The 19,325-nt window shown below is 33.5% G+C and overlaps 1 protein-coding gene across 6 annotated transcripts in view; it reads left to right on the top strand.

The window, feature by feature from the left end:
* The window catches only part of CCDC148 (coiled-coil domain containing 148), a 249,751-nt gene that overhangs the window by 78,319 nt on the left and 152,107 nt on the right, over positions 1 to 19,325 (top strand). For all 6 annotated transcript variants that reach the window (XM_054699743.1, XM_054699744.1, XM_054699742.1 and 3 more), the window contains 5 exons: positions 6,019 to 6,122; positions 10,368 to 10,450; positions 10,644 to 10,795; positions 11,914 to 12,009; positions 12,390 to 12,571. In XM_054699743.1, coding sequence (XP_054555718.1) covers positions 6,019 to 6,122; positions 10,368 to 10,450; positions 10,644 to 10,795; positions 11,914 to 12,009; positions 12,390 to 12,571 — 617 coding nt within the window. The remainder of the gene's footprint in view (positions 1 to 6,018; positions 6,123 to 10,367; positions 10,451 to 10,643; positions 10,796 to 11,913; positions 12,010 to 12,389; positions 12,572 to 19,325) is intronic.

Here is a 19,325-nt window from a genome sequence, read left to right as displayed (position 1 = left end):
GTTTGCTGGAAAGAAGGAGGAGGGAAGTTGGTGTTTTTCAAATAAGCTCTGAAATAAATTATATTAAGATAAATTCCAATGAAAAACATGCTGTCTGCTGTATAATAACAGGGATTGATCCAGATTGGGTTGGTGGTTGGAGAAGAATTTCTTGAGGAACTGATACTGGAATTGAGGTCTCAAGGTCACTAAGAATGAACTAAGCAAACACAGTACAACAAATAGAAAAAGAGACATACATTAGCACATCATGAATTTTGGATATTTGTATTGTTTCCAATTTCAGGATATTGCCTATCACATAGCAGTAAATGTCTGCATGCATAGACTCCTTTCATATTTTAGAATCCTCTGCTCCCTCTGGATCAATTTCCATATTGGAATGTTTGGGCCAAAAAGTATAAGTGCTCTTTGTGTTTTTGAAACCTAGTACCAAATTTCTTTCCTAAAATGTTATTCTAATAAAGATGTCAATAAAATCATTTTCTTTACACCTCTGTCACTATTGACTAAGGGAATATAAACGTAAATTCCTAATATGTCCATCCATCCATCCATTCATTCATCCATGCATCCATTCATGCATCCATTCATGCATCCATCCCCAAAACAACATACTTTGGCTGAATATGGAATGATTGCTAAAATCAGTATTTTCTTTGAAATAGAATCATTGTCAAAGAATGAACAATTAAAAATTTTGATAATTATTGTGGTTTTAAAAGTTTGACATTAACTACAGGGATAGTAGTTTTTCAGCATTGTCAACTGCTACATTGCTTCCCTGGTCACTTTATTAAACATATGTGAGGCTAAACAGATGACCAATTTCAATTAGCATTTTAAATACCATCACTAATCTTTTCACTTATAGAATATAATTCTGGGACAAATTTTTTCAGTACATGTTTTCAAGAAATAACTTTGTTCTTTCTAGGTTCATATATAGCTTTGAATATCTGAAAAAAATCTCTTGTCTTCAACTGCTGAAAATGGTTCATAATCTATAGCAATCAGTTTCACAAGCTTTTTATTTCCATTTTCAATTCCCACAGATTCAAGTGACAATGAATTGTCCTTTTGAAGCATTTTTATAATATTTTTCATTTTGAAATTTGGTTAGTGAAAACAAAATGTGTCAATTTCTTCTTTATGTATTTTTCATTTTTTATTATATCTGGACTAAAGAAGATGGGAATATTGGTGTATGTAATTTTAAGTGAGATAAAATTTCATTTAATTTAGAGATATCAAGTTGACATTTTGCTTTTAATTTATTCTTGCAAGATGTGAACAATTCCCAAATAGGACTTTTGTGCTTCTTGGAAGATTCATGGCTTAAATGGAATTAGATAACTGGAAATTAAATACAAATCTAAACCTTATTTTGTTTAATGTTATGAATGTTAATATACCAAACAGTTCACACTAACTAAATTATGATTATAATATCTCCCTGTTGTTCTTTCTTATACTATTATTTATAAATTTTTATGAAATATGTGTTGGCTCAAGAATACATTATTCTTCCTAATGTTATACAATTAATATATTTTCTCTTAACATTTGTATTAATTATCAGTTCAGTTACCTATTTATTTTACTAATTAAATGTGCTTTTGCACATGAAATTAAGAGTTTTAACAATCATTGTTAATTATTACAGCATTTGGCAATATTTAGTATAAACATACTTAAACTGAATAATAGAAAGTTGATATTTAAAGCATATAAGGAGATTTTTGCTTCAAGTTATAGCTGGAATATTCAATGTACTTGAAAATAGCAATAATTGTTATTAACTAACAGTAAATTCAGAATACTTTCCTGGTTTGTGTTTCGGATTTTATCACATTGATTACATATGTTGCCAATTGTCACCTATGTAATTCTGTAAGACATGCACAAGTATTGGGATGTCAGATAAGACACTGAAGAGAATAGTGAGTGATTTAGTCTTTCAAAGGCTAAAATTAAACCTGCAGCCAAGTGGTAGACTTAAATTGAAAACTGAGACCAATTTTTGGTACATTTTATGTTAACTATTCATTCCCAACTTAAATACAAGAGATCTTTACAATTATGTTTATTTGAATTTATTTGCTCAGCAAGAATGAGTATTTCTTCTTGTCCAACTCAAATATCCATAATTGATTTTTTAAAAATGTTACATTATGGAACATTGTAAGCCTATGCTAAACTAGCACGAGGCTCTCATTAGTGTGCATATAAAATTAGGCAGCTTCAATAGTGATCAACAATTGGCCATTGTTTCCTCTGTACTCCCACCCACAACTTCCTCCTGTGCCAAATTATTTTGAAGCAATTCTCAGACATTATATTTCACCATGAATATTTCTAAAAGATTAGGGCTAAAAAAACCACCCAAATCCTACAATACCATTACTGTTAAAATGTCAATTTCTTACTATATTCAAATATATATAGTCAGTGTTAAATTTCCATGATTTTCTCTTTTTTTCTTTGACATTTATTCAAATCAGTATCTAAATAAGATCCATATGTTACAATTGATTTTTGTGAATTAGATTTCTGTCTCCCTTCTTTTGTATTCTTATAATTTATTTTTTGAGGAGATTATCATTTGTCTTCTAGTCTCTTATAGTCTGGATTTTGCTGATTACATCCTTGTGGTGTCATTTCATGTGTTTTTCTGACTCTTGTATTTTCAGTAAATTAGTAGTTATATCTAGAGACTTGATCAGATTCAGGTTCAATTTATTTTGGCAAGAACACTTACTGATGGAATTTTGTGGGTTTTTTTTTTTTCTATTACAAGTAGTGTTTCAGTGAATAGCTTTGTTTATTCATCTTTAAATTATTTTGTCAATATAGTTTTAAAATTTCCATAAGTAAGATTTCTAGGTTAACAGGTAAATTCATAGGCAATTTTGATATACATCTCTTAGCTCCCTTCGATGGGAGGTATATTCGCATCGTATTGTATTGCTATTAGGAAATAAGAAAGAATATTTCCCCATAGCCTGCCAGAGTGTTAAATATTTGTGTTTTGCCAACTTGAAAAATGAGAAATTATATTTAGTGAAGCAATCAGATTTTTTCCTTTCTATGTTAACAGTTCTTTATAGAGGTACAACTTACAAACAATTAAGTGCATAACTCTTAAGTGTACATCTCAATAAATTTTGACAAATATGTATACACATGCAACCAACACTTAAATTTTTTTGCTATTAGCTATTTTTGTTTATATTTAAAGATGAGTCATTTGGCCCAAAGGACTTTTGTGGTATTTCAGAGTGCCTAGTTAGGGTTTTATTATCTTGGATGATTATAATAAATCACACAGGAAACCTCTAGTTTCTGATTCTTTTATAAATTTATTGTTTTTGATTCAACATTCTGTATAAATCATCATCTACCTTAAGCATTAACTTATAGGTTATTACCCAGCAAAATGAATTGGAATCACCTAGAAATCTCTCTATTGATAAAGATATAACTGTTTGTTCTTCTAAGACTTTATTTTTCTTTATTTTTGCCCTGAGGATAGAAAAGAAGTCAATGAATGAATTTACAAAATATCAGGATGTTCTGCAAAATATTGGATGTGTCCAGTGAAAAATAGTGGCTTTATTTTGACTTTTATAGTCTATTTAATTGGTCTTACCTGGGCCCAAAGGCAGCAGCATTGATTTTTTTTTTAACTATAAAAATGTGTCTACATCTTTCACCAATGTATTTTAATTTTTTTGTACAACATATACCAAATATGTCAAAGAAACATAATTTTAAAATTTGTGTCGCCTGCAACAAACTTTAGAGACGATAGAGATCAAATAGATGGAATGCGTTTTAGGCATTTTTAAAACAAATACTAGAGTCTCGGATTTTGGAAACACTATGTGCTTTTAATTTTTCAGTAGGTAAAATAAGAGATTTGTAAATATTTTCCTTAGTATTTTTGTTTAAATGATCTTTTCTCCCAAATTTCATAATGGTATCACCCTTCAGACTGCCTGTGAAAAGACTTGGTTTTGCCTTTTTGTTTTTTAAAGAAATCTTTGAGTTATTTTATTTTCTTATATCTCAGATTTTGAATCAGTAACCAGACAGCAGAAAGATAAACTCAAGGTTAAAGTAATCAGTGAATGACAGCTAGAAATAGCATGCATTATAAAGAGTCTTTTTAGTCTTGTCTTCTGAAGTTTTTATATCTTCAGTATTGATCTGTTAAAGCATGCAGGGTGCTAAGTATTCTAGTAGCAGAGAAAATATAAAATATGCATATTTCATCAAGTTCCTGATTTGAGAGTAGCACTTTTATAGATGTTTAAAAGTATTAATATGAAATACATGAGTTCAGGGTACATACGACTGTCAGTCAAAGTCTAGCCAGGAAACACACACCACTTGAGGACTTAGAGTAAATGGGTCTTTAATGCAGGAAATGATTACAAATGATTACCCAGTGATAGAGTGGAGAAGCCACAGTACGGTGAAGCAGTACAGGGATTAACGATAGCAGGAAGTCGCTGCTATCCCTACGTCAGAGGAATAGGTATTAAAAGACCATACCTCACTCTATGGTAGAGGTTACCCAGAGATAATTGGAACTGTAGTAAAACTGTCAAGAAAAGGTTGCAACTGTGGAGAAGATGCAGATGCTCGTAGAGAACTATCTTGGAGTACAGAAGGCAGGAGGAGTAAATCCTTTAGTTTTTCCTTGCTTCTCTCCCTTCTGTCTTCCACCACTACCGTCTCCTCCCTTTGTTTGGGAGTCACTTGTTTGGAAGGCCACTGACAGGCATGCCTGAGAAATACAGGCTGCTCTGTGATATAAAACAGATCAGGAACGTGGCCAAGAGAGGCTCTTAGGGCAAACAGACCCAATCTTGACGCAATTTATCCACAGAAATCCAGAAAACAGTATTAATTATGTGCCACATTTGAAAAAATCAAATTTAAGGAAATTTAAATTTAGTTGAAAATTTAGGTTTCAACACTATGATTTTTTTTAACCATTTAAGTACTTGCAAATACATATTGGCCAAATTTTAAATTTTGTATTTTATTTACTGAGTCATGAACTTGAAAGATTAAAATTATATACTCAGGATCATATTTCTAGTACAATCTAAAGCTCAGACTACTGCCAGATCTTCTAACAAATTATACAATGACTTTTCCCCATCTTGTGCTGAGGGCTCAAATAAAAAACAGTCCTACCACTATGGTTCTGTGTGATTCTGTTTATAAACTTTGTCATTTTGACCAAGTCTTTTAACCTCTCTAAACTTCAGTATTTTCATACATAAAGGAGGAATAATAATATTCATGATGCCTCTCATGGGAAAAGTGCCCAAAAAGCTATATAGGTATTTTTTTAAGATTATTTATGCATACAAGAACTGGGGTGAAGGCCAGAGGTTTGGTGGCGAGTGGGAGTGGGGGTGTGAGAGGATTTACCAGAAACAGAGTGGGAAGCAGAACAGGAGGATCTACTGAAATACACTGCTGAGGGGAGCAGCAGGGCAAGAAAGGAGAGGTTTGCTGTGCCATGAGGATCAACTTCCTAGCTGGGGATCAAACTCATGGCGCAGTGACTGGTGATAGCTTGATAGCACTGTGTCTTTAAACCCTGCACCACCAGGGAGGCCCAGCTATATAGGTATTTATATCTATCTATCTCATCTCTGTCTCTACATGTACACTTTCTGGGACTATATGAATTAAGGTGTTATTTATTGTATGCATGAAAATAGAATTACTTCATCTTTCTTAAAAAAAAAAAGAAAACTTTAGAAATAGTTCTTTATTTGATCAGTATTTCAAGTCACGTTCTTTCCCCTCCCTGCTTTTTAGTACACTACCTATTTTAAGGTGGATTTTGTGTTAGAAGATGCTCATATAGGATTTAAAAAGAGTTATCAACTTGGACAATACAGACTAAACAGACTAAACTAAATGTGTTTCTCTCGTGGCAAACATTTAGAAAACATTGACATTGTTCCTCCTTTGTTCCTCTGATTCTAGATCAGAAAAACAGTGCAGACTTCAAAGATATCTAAAGAACAAGCACTAATAAAACAACACAAACAAGTATGGTGGCAGGAACACCGAAAGCTAAATGAAGTCAGGTAAGAACTGAGGGAAATCTCAATGAGAACATGTAGGAATTACACACTAGTTAGCTATTCTTTAACTTTCTATGTTAATTAAATCATTATAATCAAAATTTAAAGTTATTGGTTGAATGTGAATCAAATTACAATCCTTTCATTTCCTCACTTTAATTTGGAATCCAATGAGTACATTAATATAGCTTTTGCTTTACTTAGGAAAAAATGATAATCTTCATTCATTTTTTCTTCTATATTCCCACTCATACCGTGCTTAGTTATAATATCCTTAGCACATTGGAACATAATGTTTTGTTTACATACTTTTCTTCTTATAAGGTGGCAAACTTCTCAAGAGCAAACATGCCATCATATTCATCTTTGCATTGCAGGAGACCTGAAAGAACAGCTCTCAATACTTTAGATAAATGAATGAAAAAATTGCTAAGATTTTCAAGTTGTTCAGTGATTTCTAAATGTTACTGCAGCATGTCTAACTTTTTCAGTTTGGATTTCTGACTTATATTAATATTTCCAGCAGTCATTTCAAGATGAATTCAAACAAAATAATGATTCTATACTTGGTATTAATTATAATCTTTGAAACATAAATTCCTCAGAGTTTAAGGCAATGTGAGAGATCAGATGTTTCTCCTCCATTTGAGGCATCTGCACCAGCTTAATGATGGTGGCATTTATATAGTATGCTTTTCAAATTTTCTTTATTAAGATAACATTGGTTTACAACATTGTGTATGATTTAGGGGGTAAGTTCGCACCTCCTCAACTGTATGTTACAATACCAGCCCCCACCATCCAGGTACATATAGTCCTTTACCCTAAGCCAATGCGTCCTCTCCCCACTGTGTTCCCACCTCCAGTGGCCTTAATTATGTGATCGTATTTCTAGGGTTTATTTGGATTGAGTTTTGTCAGTTCTTTTGTGCTTTTCTCTCTGTGTTCCACACGTGAGTGAAGTCATGGAGTATTTGTCTTTCTTCTTCTGACTTACTTCACTTAGCATAATTCCCTCCAGATACATCTATGTTGTTACAAATGGCCAGAGTTCATATTTTCTTTATACCTGAGCAATATTTCATTGTGTGTGTATATGTGTGTGTATATATATACATATATATGTATATCACATCTTAATTCACTGCTCTGTTGATGGACAGTTAGATGATTTCCATAATTTGACTATTGTAAATTGTGCTACAGTGAACACAGGCATGCATATATCCCTTCAAATTAGAGATTTTGTATTTGAGTAGACACCTAAGTGAGAAATTGCTGGATCCATGATCGACCTATTCATAATATTTTGAGGAAACTCCATACTGATTTCCATAGTGGCTGGACCAGTTCACAATCCCAAAAACAGTTACAAGGATTCCTTTTTCTCCACACCTTCACCGACATTTGTTGTTTCTGGTTTTTTGGATATGGATGATTTTACTAGAGTGAGGTGGTATGTCATTGTGGTTTTGATTTGCATTTCTCTGATAAGTGATGTTGAACACTTTTTTATGTTCCTTTTGGTCATCTCTAATGTTGTCTTTGGAGAAGTGTATATTTAGCTCTTCTGCCTATTTATTGATTGGATATTTGTTTTCTTTTTGTTGAGTTGTATGTGCTACTATGGCCTTTTGAGGGAATGAAAATATAAGAGAGCTGAGCCTGAGGGTTTTTAAGTGTTAAGTTTTTGGTTATACAAATCCATTATAAAATAACTTTTGTTTTGATTCTAATATTATGTACTCATCCGCCATATGACTGTCTTAGATAAATAATCTTAAAAATAGGACTTTTAAGATTTTTCTGGCAAAAACTACATGCTGAAAAAGTAAACATTGAAGTGTCATTTACAAAAGCACCCCTCTTTTATAAATATAGCAAAAAAATCCTGTTCCATGTTAGTGAATTGCTTTAGAAGATAATCATACATATATAAAATGGAATACTATGAAGTCATTAAAATAATTATAAAAATGATTTTGAAATATTCATTAAAATATTATTCCAGTACTCCCAATATAAATGTTCAATATGCCGTAATTACAACTATTTAAAATATATATATGCATGTAGACAAGGCCAGAAAATTTACATGCAAAAATGAAAACAGCCTTATATTAAAGTTATAATTATTGCTATTTTTTTTACTTTATACCACTGTTAGCATAGCATTTTAATAATCATAATAAATCAAAATTTTCTATGATTTCATTATATCTACCATAAGCAAGGGGTAAATTACATTATTTTTGGATACTCCAAAAATGACTATATTTAAATAACAATAAAAGATTAAGATTTATTATTTTATTGGTGTTTAAAAATAAATTGTTTTTATTCCCATTTCCCTAGTCCAGCTCTTCATCAACTTTCTCTCTTTTTTTTTTAAGATTTATTTATTTATGTATACTAGAACTGGGGTACAGGCTAGATGTGTGGGGGGTGAGAGGACTCACCAGAGACAGAGTGGGGAGCAGAACAGGCAGACTGACTGAAATACATTGCTGAGGGGAGCAGTGAGCAAGTCAGGAGAGGTCTGCTGCGCCATGTGGGTAGCTCCCTTGCCGGGGATCAAACTCGTGCTGCAGTGGCTGCAGATAGCTTCATAGGTTGCATCTTAACCCCTTGCACCACCAGGGAAGCCACATCATCTCTTTTTTATAAAAAAAAATTAAAGTAACATTGGTTTATGAAATTACATATTTTTCAGATGTACAGCATTATATTGTACTTCAACATCTGTATATACTGTCAATACATTTTGATCACCACCAAAAGACTAGTTTCTATCCACCACCAAATAAAGAACCCTCTTTATTCATTTCACCCACCCCAACCCTTTTCTACTTTGGTAACGATGAATTTGTCCTCTGAATTGAAATTTGCTTTCATTTGCTTTGTTTATCTTCCACATGAGTGAAATAAAACATTTCCATTGTGTGTATATGCCACATCTTTATCCATTCATTTGTCAGTGAGCACTTAGATTGTTTCTATAACTTCACTACTATAAGCAATGCTGAGTGAGTATAGAGATATATTTTTGTATTTGATAAATACACAGAAGTGGAATTGGCAGATCACATGGTATTTTTCTTAATTGAGGAATCTCCATACTGCATAGTGGCTGCACCAGTTTACATTTCCATCTACAATTTGTACAAGTGTTCCCTTTTCTTCACATCCTCACCAATACTTATTGTTTCTTGTCGTTTAGATTATAACCACCTTAACAGGTATGAAGTGAAGTCTCATTGTTGTCTTGATTTGCATTTCCCTAATAATAAGTGATGATGAACATCTTTTTATGTGCTTCATGGTCATCTGTCTAACTGTGGAGAAATGTCTATTCAGATTTTCTGCACATTTTTTAAAATTCATTTTGCTATTGTTGAGCTTTATGAGCTATATTCACATTTTAGATATTAACCCCTTGTTGAATATATGATTTGCAAATATCTTCTCCTAGTCAGTAGATTGTCTTTCCATTTTGATGATGTTCCTCTTATGCAGAAGCTTTTCAGTAATACTGTTTTTGTTTATTTGTTTTGCTTATGTTTCCATTATCCTTAGAGTCAATTCACAAAAACATTGCTAAAACTAACATTGATGAGCTTACTGCCTGTGTTTCCTCCTGTTTCATTTGTGGTTTCAGGTCTTACATTGACATCTTAAATTCATTTTGAATTAATTTTTATGTATGGTATGAGATTGTGGTCTAGTTTCTTTTGAGTGTGCTTTTTAGCTTCCTCAACACAAGAGGACCTCATCATCTTTTAACTTTTAAAATAGCTTCCTTTTGGTCCAGGTCTTCCTGTTCCCATCTCTTCATTTTCCATTTTTATTGATCGTCCATACTTCCAGACTATTCTCCATCTGCCTGCCTTGAGGATCTTTCTGAAATATAGATCTGCTGAGCAGGTGAGGTCAGCTTAATATTTCTCTGTGGTTCCCAATACCCTGAGCTCTCCCCACATGAAGCAGTGCCAGGACTTCCTATGTGCCTGCCTTTACTCACACTATTACTTCAGCCTGGAGTGTTTACTTATGCTTCTTTCTACCTTAGTTTCTGAAAAATATCCTATCTACCTTCTGAATTTAGTATATGACCTAATTAATTAAACAAACAAGTGAATAAAACTACATTAGATTGAAAAAATAGCTAGCAGTACAAATGTTCAAACATGTATGTGTGGGTATGATTATGATTGTAACAAAAACTGATTGAGACAATGTCTATTTCAGATATAAAATGGAATCTGAAATAAAATCCTTTCTCATTGAAGAGCACATTGGCAATGAATGTCTTGCTGACTTTATAAATTTTGGTGAGTTTTTATTTTTTGATCCTCTATTAAAAGGGAAGTTTTGTTTTGAAGATGAACTCAGTTCGTGTTCTTTCAATATTAACTGTTGTTTGTTTTTTTCTAAAGGAATCCAAAAATAAATCTGCATCCCAATGACCTGTTCTTGGAGAAACTTATAATAATGTTACCTTGATTTAATTTTGTTTTGTCACAGGACAAGAGCTATCAGAACAATGGTGCACATATCTTAAAAATGTAATAAGTCCTATTCATCAATTGAGAGCAGATCTAAAGTATAGACAACATGACCTTTTACAGCATTCACATTCATATACTGAGTTTAACTCTGTGAAAATACTGGAAGAGGTCAGTGTATTCCCTTACCTTTATTGTTAATCATGTAGCATTTCATTTTTGTACCAATAGAACAGTACAAAACAGTCTGAGATTAAAAACAACAACAACAACAAAAATAGGCATATCTTGTATACATTTAAGTAGAAGGTACAGCAAATTCTGTTTACTCACTATTTTACATATATTACTGTATTTGTGCATCTGTGCTCATTTCTTAGCTGGAATCTTACAGTGGCCTCATTGCTGGTGTCCAGCTTTCATTATTGCCCCTCCTTCGAGTTGATTTAGAGATCCTCCCTCCAGTGCAGGGGCATCCAGCCATCCCCTGGTGAGTCCCCTTAGGCTCTTGCTGGATCATAATTCCTCCCTATATTTTGTGCCCTCTCATCTGTCATTGCCATGGCCTTATTGTTATTTCTCACATACCAGGTTGTTTCCTCTGTCCCACTGATGGCAGATCTTAGCATAATTCTTAGCTTGAATGTCCTCTCCTGTGAGATGCCTGCCCTGATAACCCACATGAGAGAAACCAAAGTCATTCCCTAGCATATCATTCTGTTTCTACATCCCTTACCTCTCCCTGGTACTTTTTTATCCTTTTTTTTTTTTTTAAGTATATTGACTACCTCCCTTGACTAGAGCATAAACTGCATGATTATAATTGCAAAACATCTTGGATTTTAGCTATTTGTCTCAATCTGTATTTCAGTTATTGGGTAGTGTTATTATATTGCTTTTATGAATAATAATGTTAAAATACCACTAACAATCCGTGTTCACCTGGGGATTAGAGATAAGGATATAAGAGAAGTAACAGGCAATTGAAACAGAGGTAAACTCTTTGCATTACCACAAACAAAACCCAAATGTGGGTGCAGAATGGCTGTGACCACACTTTACTTCTCATGCCCACTTTTAGGTTATGACAGGAAGCCTCAATGACACTCCTTTGAGCACTGCCTGACTGTGGCATCCCTCGTACCCTCTCCAACAGTCCCTCAAAGGGACTGTCCTTTATCTAACTTTTCATTATTTATTAAGTTTTGAGAATAAGTCCTATCCTTTTAAATATCAGAGTTGGATGAATCATAGAAATTTGCATGATACTCATAGTAAATGTTCTGTAGGTTGACTCCATGAAAAAACAATTGAAAACTGTCTTTGAAAGACTTAACCTGGAGCAACAGAAAATAGAAAATGATCTTTCAGACTGGAGTATGAAAGTAAGTATGATGAGATAGTAATTTGCTTATCAACTTGTCACTTACGTTATTACAAATTATCAATTTGTCACTTATGTTAATTAAAACAATCGTATAATTTTTTATATTTTATTTTATATAATTATTACATCATTTTTCATTTTTGCACAATGTATGCATTTTCATTTTAGTTATATTCCCCATACAATTCCCACCCCCCCTTATTTTAGCCCTAATCCCACCTCACTTCCCCCCAACCCCTTAGTGTCTCTGGTTTATAGTTACTTGTTGATTTTGATTTTTTCTTTATTATAATTAGTATTTTTCCTGGTCTATAATTTAGGTTTTCTAAATTCCTGCTATAAGTGAGACCATCTGGTATCATATAATTTTTTTTACAGATACTAGATTATTCTTCAGAAGAAAGAAGCTATCAGCTAAGTGAACTGCCCATCGAATTAGAAACTTTGGAATGCCCATATCCTGATTTGAAATCTTCAGTCCTTAATGAATTCTGTAACTTTACAGAAAAATATAAAAAGAAACTCCAAGATTTTGATATGCAGTTAGAAGACATACACAGGTGATATGATAAAATTATTTGAATGAGATAGATTTTTGCCATAAAATTTTAATTTTTGTTGGGGGTGCACTATACTTCTGACTTGCTGTTTTCATAGTTACTAAATAATTAGTTTCAATTAATAAATGTTTAAATTGACTATTTGTTTACTGGAAGGGTTTTTTCTCCAAAACAATTTTCCTAAAAAATGGTTTTAAAGATTTTTTTTTAAGCTTGAACATGATATGCTCTTAACTACACAGGTAAAAAATATTTTTCAAACATGAATTTTTAGTAAACTATGAATTTTCATTGCAAGATATGAAGCTCTTCAGCGGGAATTTATAAATCAGTACTAATAATTGATTACAGTGGAATTATGTTACTTGCAATCCACCGTGGTATTGTCCTATGCTGAATACAAACAAAGTATGTTTTGTAAATTTTTAAAAAGATGGTCAATTTTTAGGAAATATACTTTTGGTTGTGTCCTGAGAATGATATTTTTCTTCTAAGAGACGGATATAATGTTAAGTGATTTAAAATTCATTTTTGACAGGGTCATCTTCTCTAATGTAAATTCTATATTAAAATGCATTTAATGAACGAACTCAGAAATGCCACCTTGGTTCAGCTCAATATTCTACCTCATTTAATGTTCTTTATATGAAATTTCTGAGGAACAACTTATTGGGAACTTCCTTTTTATCTTATTATATTGACCTCAAGCTTCTCCTGAAAGAATATATATTCTAAAAGGAAGGGACATGACTGAAAGAACACATTTATAGTGCATTTAAAGTAAAATGCTTTTACCTTGAGATGGAAGAAAATAAATATGATAATATTTTTTCTTGCACTTAATAAATTGCCTGTGGATGAAACTTCTCTATGTGGAATGAATAACAAAGGATTTTAAGAAATGCATAACAAGAAAACCTTTTATCTTACCACATGGAATTCTTTGCTTTAGTAGTGCCTTGACCCAAACTTTTCAGTTAGCTTCTACTTTTTGTTTTTTTTTTTTAAGATTTATTTTTATTTATTTATACAAGCACTGGGTACTGTCAGAAGCACGGGAGGGTGAGAGAATTCACCAGAGTCAGAGCGGAAAGCAGAGCAGGCAGACTGACGAAGTACACTGCTGAGGGGAGCAGTGGGTGGCAGGAGAGGTCTGCGCGCCATGTGGGACCCGGTGGCCAGGGATGGAACCGGCGCTGCAGAGGCTGCGGGCAGCTTGGCAACCCAGCACTCAACTGCTGCACCACCGGGGAGGCCCTGGCTTCTACTTTTATCACCTCACTCATTTGTAGGTTGAACCTAAGTCATACCTGTCCTAATTTTCTACATCTCTGTGGGGATGGTCATGTGTTTGTCCTGAAATCTTTTGGTCTCCTAAGAGCCCCCTTCCTACCATCCCACTTCCCTCTTTCTCTGCCTGCCTTTGTTTCTTGCAATAAAACTGAGAATAATATTAATATATCATTTACATATGTTGATAGATTATTTCATAATACTTTAATTGAAACTTAGTCATGGTGAAGTTTTACTTAAGTGTCTAACTGTAAAGTAAACATCCCCTCTCCCTTCCCCATCTGAACCTTGTTGAAGAAATTTTAGACCTTCTCAGGGAAGAGGGAGAGGTATTTATTTATTTATTATTTATTTATTTATTGGCAGGGAGCAGGATTGTTATCAGGCTGATTGTGTTTGTGGGAGATAAATTTGACTGTGTTCTTTTAAAGCAACTTGGCTGCCCCATGATCTTTCAGGTGGCAACTTGCCCTTACTCTAAGTTGGTTGAGATTGTGCTGTTTGTTGCAGCTTCAAAACTTGGAAGAATTTCCTTTAGCAGCTGTAATGGTTACCTTCTACTTAGGCCTATCCTTCACAGCTCATTTTCCTACCCTACTTTGAATCTGAACTCAATTTCTACTCTTCCTTCATAGAACCTTTTGTCACTCTGAAAAGAGTTAAGATTCACAGTCTATTGCCACTACTGAAGAGTAAGTAGAGAATAAGATGAATATGCATCACGTGTACCCTGACCAAATGAAAATTACATGCAAATGTCAACTGAAGAGGCTATTTTATAAATATGCTGGCAGTAAATGTAACATCGATAAAACTGAATGAAGTTTTAGGAGTAGGTTCATTGAGGAAAGAGTCAATGAGCTATTTTGAATAAATACAGACATAAGGAAAGGTGGTAGGCATCAGTCTTCTGTGACTGGTGGCAGTGAGGCGTGTAAATACACTGTCCTAACTAGCACAGTGAATTATGGGTTCAATTATAATATTGATTGGACTTCTAGCTTACCAATATCTGCCCTTATTTTGATGGTCATTTCCCATTTTGGTTCTAGTTATTAGACCTTGTGAGACTTTATATTGATCGGTGTACTTGCATGTTCACACCCGCACAACTTAGCATGTACATATTTTAAATATGTACATAAAAGGTTGACATAAAAAGGTTGAAATACCTAGGATATATTTTTAAATTGTGTGAATGGGCTTTTTGGTGACTAAAAGATCCTTAGTTTTAAGCAACAGTTGATTTGATTTCACAATATCTGTGACTAATTAAAATTGATCTGTTGATTTAATATGATTGCAAATGAAGAGCCAGTAAAAGTTATTCCAAAATTTACCAGAAAAACTAGCTTCTAAAAACAGGCAAAATGTCAAAATGAATAAGTAGGTATAAAAGCATAGTGAAACTTGCACAAATATAAATATATATCTTAATTTCAAAATAAATCAAAGTTTTATATGTCCATGAAATATGTGGCAGATCAGTGGAACAAAATAGAAATATAGAAAGCAGAAACTATCTATAAGTAGTTTAATTTATTATAAGGGGAAAATTTCAAAACTGTGGGGAAAGATTGGGTTATTTATAAGATAGTACTAAATAAAAAGCAAATGAAAAATAAAGTTAGATCTCTTCCTTCCTCCACATGACTCAATAAATTTCAGTTGCATTAAATTTTTTGAAGAAAAAAACTCAGAAAAGTATTAGATAAAAGGAAATATTTAGTAATCTTGGAATGGGGGAAAGTCTATTTTAATATGCTACCTTCAGTCAAAATCAGAAAAAGTTTAATGTTTATGCTTAATGACATAATGTTTATGTTTAATGACATAAACATTAAAACAACTAAAACAATCTAACAGGTTGGTTTCTCAAGCAAGTTTTAATCACTAAAGAGCCAACAGAGACTTATAATTTCCAGTCCAGCATGTAAAGAATTGAGAATTTACTGTTCCATTCTTCAATAAGTAAAAAACTGAACAAACTGAATAATCAGCAACTCTTCTCAGAAACATCAAGGAAGTTAGAGGATAGGACAAACAACCATACCTCTAATTGGAGAGACAGGTAATATAGAGAATCACAACTTATCTGAGAAGAAACCCAGGAGCAGAAGTCTCCAAGGGAACCAGAGTTGGGAGTAGAAAAACCTGAATATAATTGATGAATTGCTGGAAGTTGAGTGTGGACAACTCTGAGAATTAAAAACTCTTAGTGGACTTAATCATATGGGAACCCCTACACTTTCGTGAGTGAGCTTTCTCTCTAGGAAACTCAAAAATTATTAATTTTTTCCCCTCCAGTTTTCCTTCTAGTAGTTTTCCCTCTAGTAGTTTTCCCTACTAGGAACTCATAGTGAATATCTGAGAAAAGTCCCCGGATGCCTCTGGCAGTAGGAATGGAAAAGAAAACATTTTGAAATATCACAGAGCACTCTATTCTTCTTAACAAGGGAGTATCTTCAGGAAAAACTATTTTATCAAATCCTAACCACGCTGGAGTTTTATCGGAACCTACCTGGAGTCAGAGAAATACCCAACTTCAGCCAGTTCTGATCTTCCATCCATGGGAAGGAAAGTATCCAACTTTAGCCACCGACAGCCATCCTGTCCCACCAAAGGGAGTTTGTGGGTGTGGATAGCGAAGCACTGATGAAGCTCACAATCTAGTGTCCAGGGACAGAAGCACATCAAAAGATTAAAGCTAATCATTGGATAATAAAATGTCTCTCTCCCCCTCATACCTTACTTTTATGTTATGAAAGACCTATTTACCTCAGTTCCTTTTACCTAGTAAGCTAACTCTACCTTTCAACAGCAAAATGTTACTTAGAATACTAGAAGGCAAAAAATGACAATTTAAAGAATTTGAGCAAGCATCAGAACTAATCAGATAAATAAGAATGCTTTAATTAACAGATCAGGAATTAAAAAAACAACTATGATTAATATACTAAGGACTTTAGTGGAAAAATTAGACAATATGCAAGAACAGATGGATAATGTAGGCAGAGAGATGGGAATTATAAGAAATATTCAAAAAAGAAGACTAGAGAGTAAACATACTGTAACAGAAATAAAGAATACCTTAGATGGGCTTTGTTGGAGATTGGACATGGCTGAGGAAATAATCTTTGAGTTTGACTATATATGGTAATGGATTCTTCTGAAACTGAAAAGCAAAGAGAAAAAAGAAGAAAAAATCCAAAAAGAATGTTCAAAAACATTGGGACAACTACAAATGGTATATCATATGTGCACAGAAATAGAAGAAAGAGACAGGTACTGAAGAAGTATATAATGCAATAAAGATTGAAAATTTCCCTAAATTAATGTCAGACAGCAAATCACATATCCATGAAGCTCAGAGAACATCAAGCAGGAAAATACCAAAAAAATCTACACCTGCACAAATCATTTTCAAACTTTAGGTGTCACATTCCTTGGTTTTACCCAAAGTAGTTGAAAATACATGTCCACACAAAGACCTGCATGTGGATATGTATAGCAGATCTATTAATTGTTACCAAAACTAGAGCAAACAAGATATCTTTCAGTAAGTGAATGGGCAAATAAATCGTGGTACGTATAGGCAATGGATTTGGGTTTCAGGAGAGATTTCTGAGCTGGAAAGCTATGTTTACAAATTATCAGCATTGTTTTGGATGTAATCAACAAAATAGTGAGTGAAGTAGAAAAGGAAAAGATCATTACTTATCCTTTGGGCCTGTTGGCATCACATGGTCAGAAAGAGGAGGAGGAACCAACAAAGTACACTACAAGAAGGTCTGCGAGATATGACAAAATCCAAGTGAGTGTGCTATCCTGGAAGGCAAGTGAAGAGTAAATGGTCAGCAGTGTGATCCACTGAACAAATGCCAATAAGACCAATAAAATAAGACTAAAGAGTATCTATTCAGCCAAGAAATGGGTTGTTGGTGACCATTTTTATAAATGGGAACAAATGCCATGTTGGGCTGGATTTGGGAACAGAAAAGAGAAAGACAATAAACATAGACGTTCTTGAGGATTTTTTTTTTTTTTTTGGCCAGAATCAAGACATATGGCCAGACTTTAATATTGTTGTTTGATGTTTCTTTTTTTTTTAAATGGAAAAAATGATGAGAGTAATCTAATAATGGGACCTAATACATGACAGAAGGCATAAGTACAGATAGTTCATCTAGCACATTAACAGGTGAGGTGGCTGAATATTATGATGGCAATGCTGGAGGTGAATAGATGTCCTAGTGGTTAGTTATGGAAATCTGGGAGTGAATGCTTAATACAAATGTGTAAGAGACTAATGAAAATTTCTTAGCATAACCCCCTCCAATTCCATCCATGTTGTCACAAATGGCAAGATTTCATCTTTTATCTCTCTATATAAATTTCAGTAGTATTCCATTTTGTATATATATACTGTATCTTCTTGTCCACTGATGTGTTCTTTGGTGTTTAGGTTGTTTGCGTAACTCGGCTATTGTAGCTAGTGCCGTGGTGAACATAAGGATTGTACATATCCCTTTGTATTGTACATATCCCTTACCAACATTTGTTGGTTTTTGCCTTTTTTTAGTTTAAATGCCTTTTATTTTCAGACAACCTTCAAGATACGTTTTTCTTAGAACAATGCCTCCACTTCAGATAAGTCAAGGCCAATATAAATGAAAAGCCCATAATGACGTCAGTCCCATTTGTCTGTCCTGGTGTTGTATGAATAAAAAGCAACAACCAGTTATGTTGACAGTTGATAGATACATAGTAATGGACAAATTTGTTAACATTTTTCCATTTCTAAATCATCCTTCAAGAAAATCATATCTGGAGGTCACAACATCCTCATGGTAGTCCAATAGAGCCATACCATGGAGTTCAGATCCACACCATGATTCATGTTTCACCAACAAAGAACTGGTAGTTTTTGAAATTAGCAAAGATGTGCTTGATTTATCCTTCAGCTCCTGTCATAAAAGGTTTTATTCTTTCTGGCCTCTGTTCTTCAAGTTTGCCTTTAATTGATTTCATGTAATTTTTGTAGGCTTCATGTACTTCTTGTAGGCTTCTTTTGTAAAACCATTTTCCTACAAGTGATAGCAACATTTGCAACAATAGCAACACTACTGATTACTGTGCTTTTTGGTCCCTTAACCCTCAGGGCTTTCAGTGGAGGCATTTCCACCAATGAATGAGCCATAATTGTTATCCTCTGTCCTTCACACCCTTACCAACATTTGTTGGTTTTCGACTTTTTGATATTTGCCATTCTCACAGTTGTGATGTGGTATATCCTTGTGATCTGATTTGTGTTACCCTGAAAATAATTAAGGATGAGCATGTTTTTATGTGCCTGTTGGCCAGCTAATATATCTTCTTTGAAGAAATGTCCCTTTATCTCTTCTGCCCATTTTTTGATTGGGTTATTTGTTTTCTTATTGTCAAGTTATATGAGTTCTCT

The sequence above is a fragment of the Talpa occidentalis genome, unplaced genomic scaffold (assembly GCF_014898055.3).
Source record: "Talpa occidentalis isolate TD23 unplaced genomic scaffold, MPIMG_talOcc4v2.1 talOcc4.3, whole genome shotgun sequence".
Taxonomy (NCBI): Eukaryota; Metazoa; Chordata; class Mammalia; order Eulipotyphla; family Talpidae; genus Talpa; species Talpa occidentalis.
Note: the sequence above shows the minus strand (reverse complement) of the source record. Positions and strands in the feature narration are given on the sequence as shown.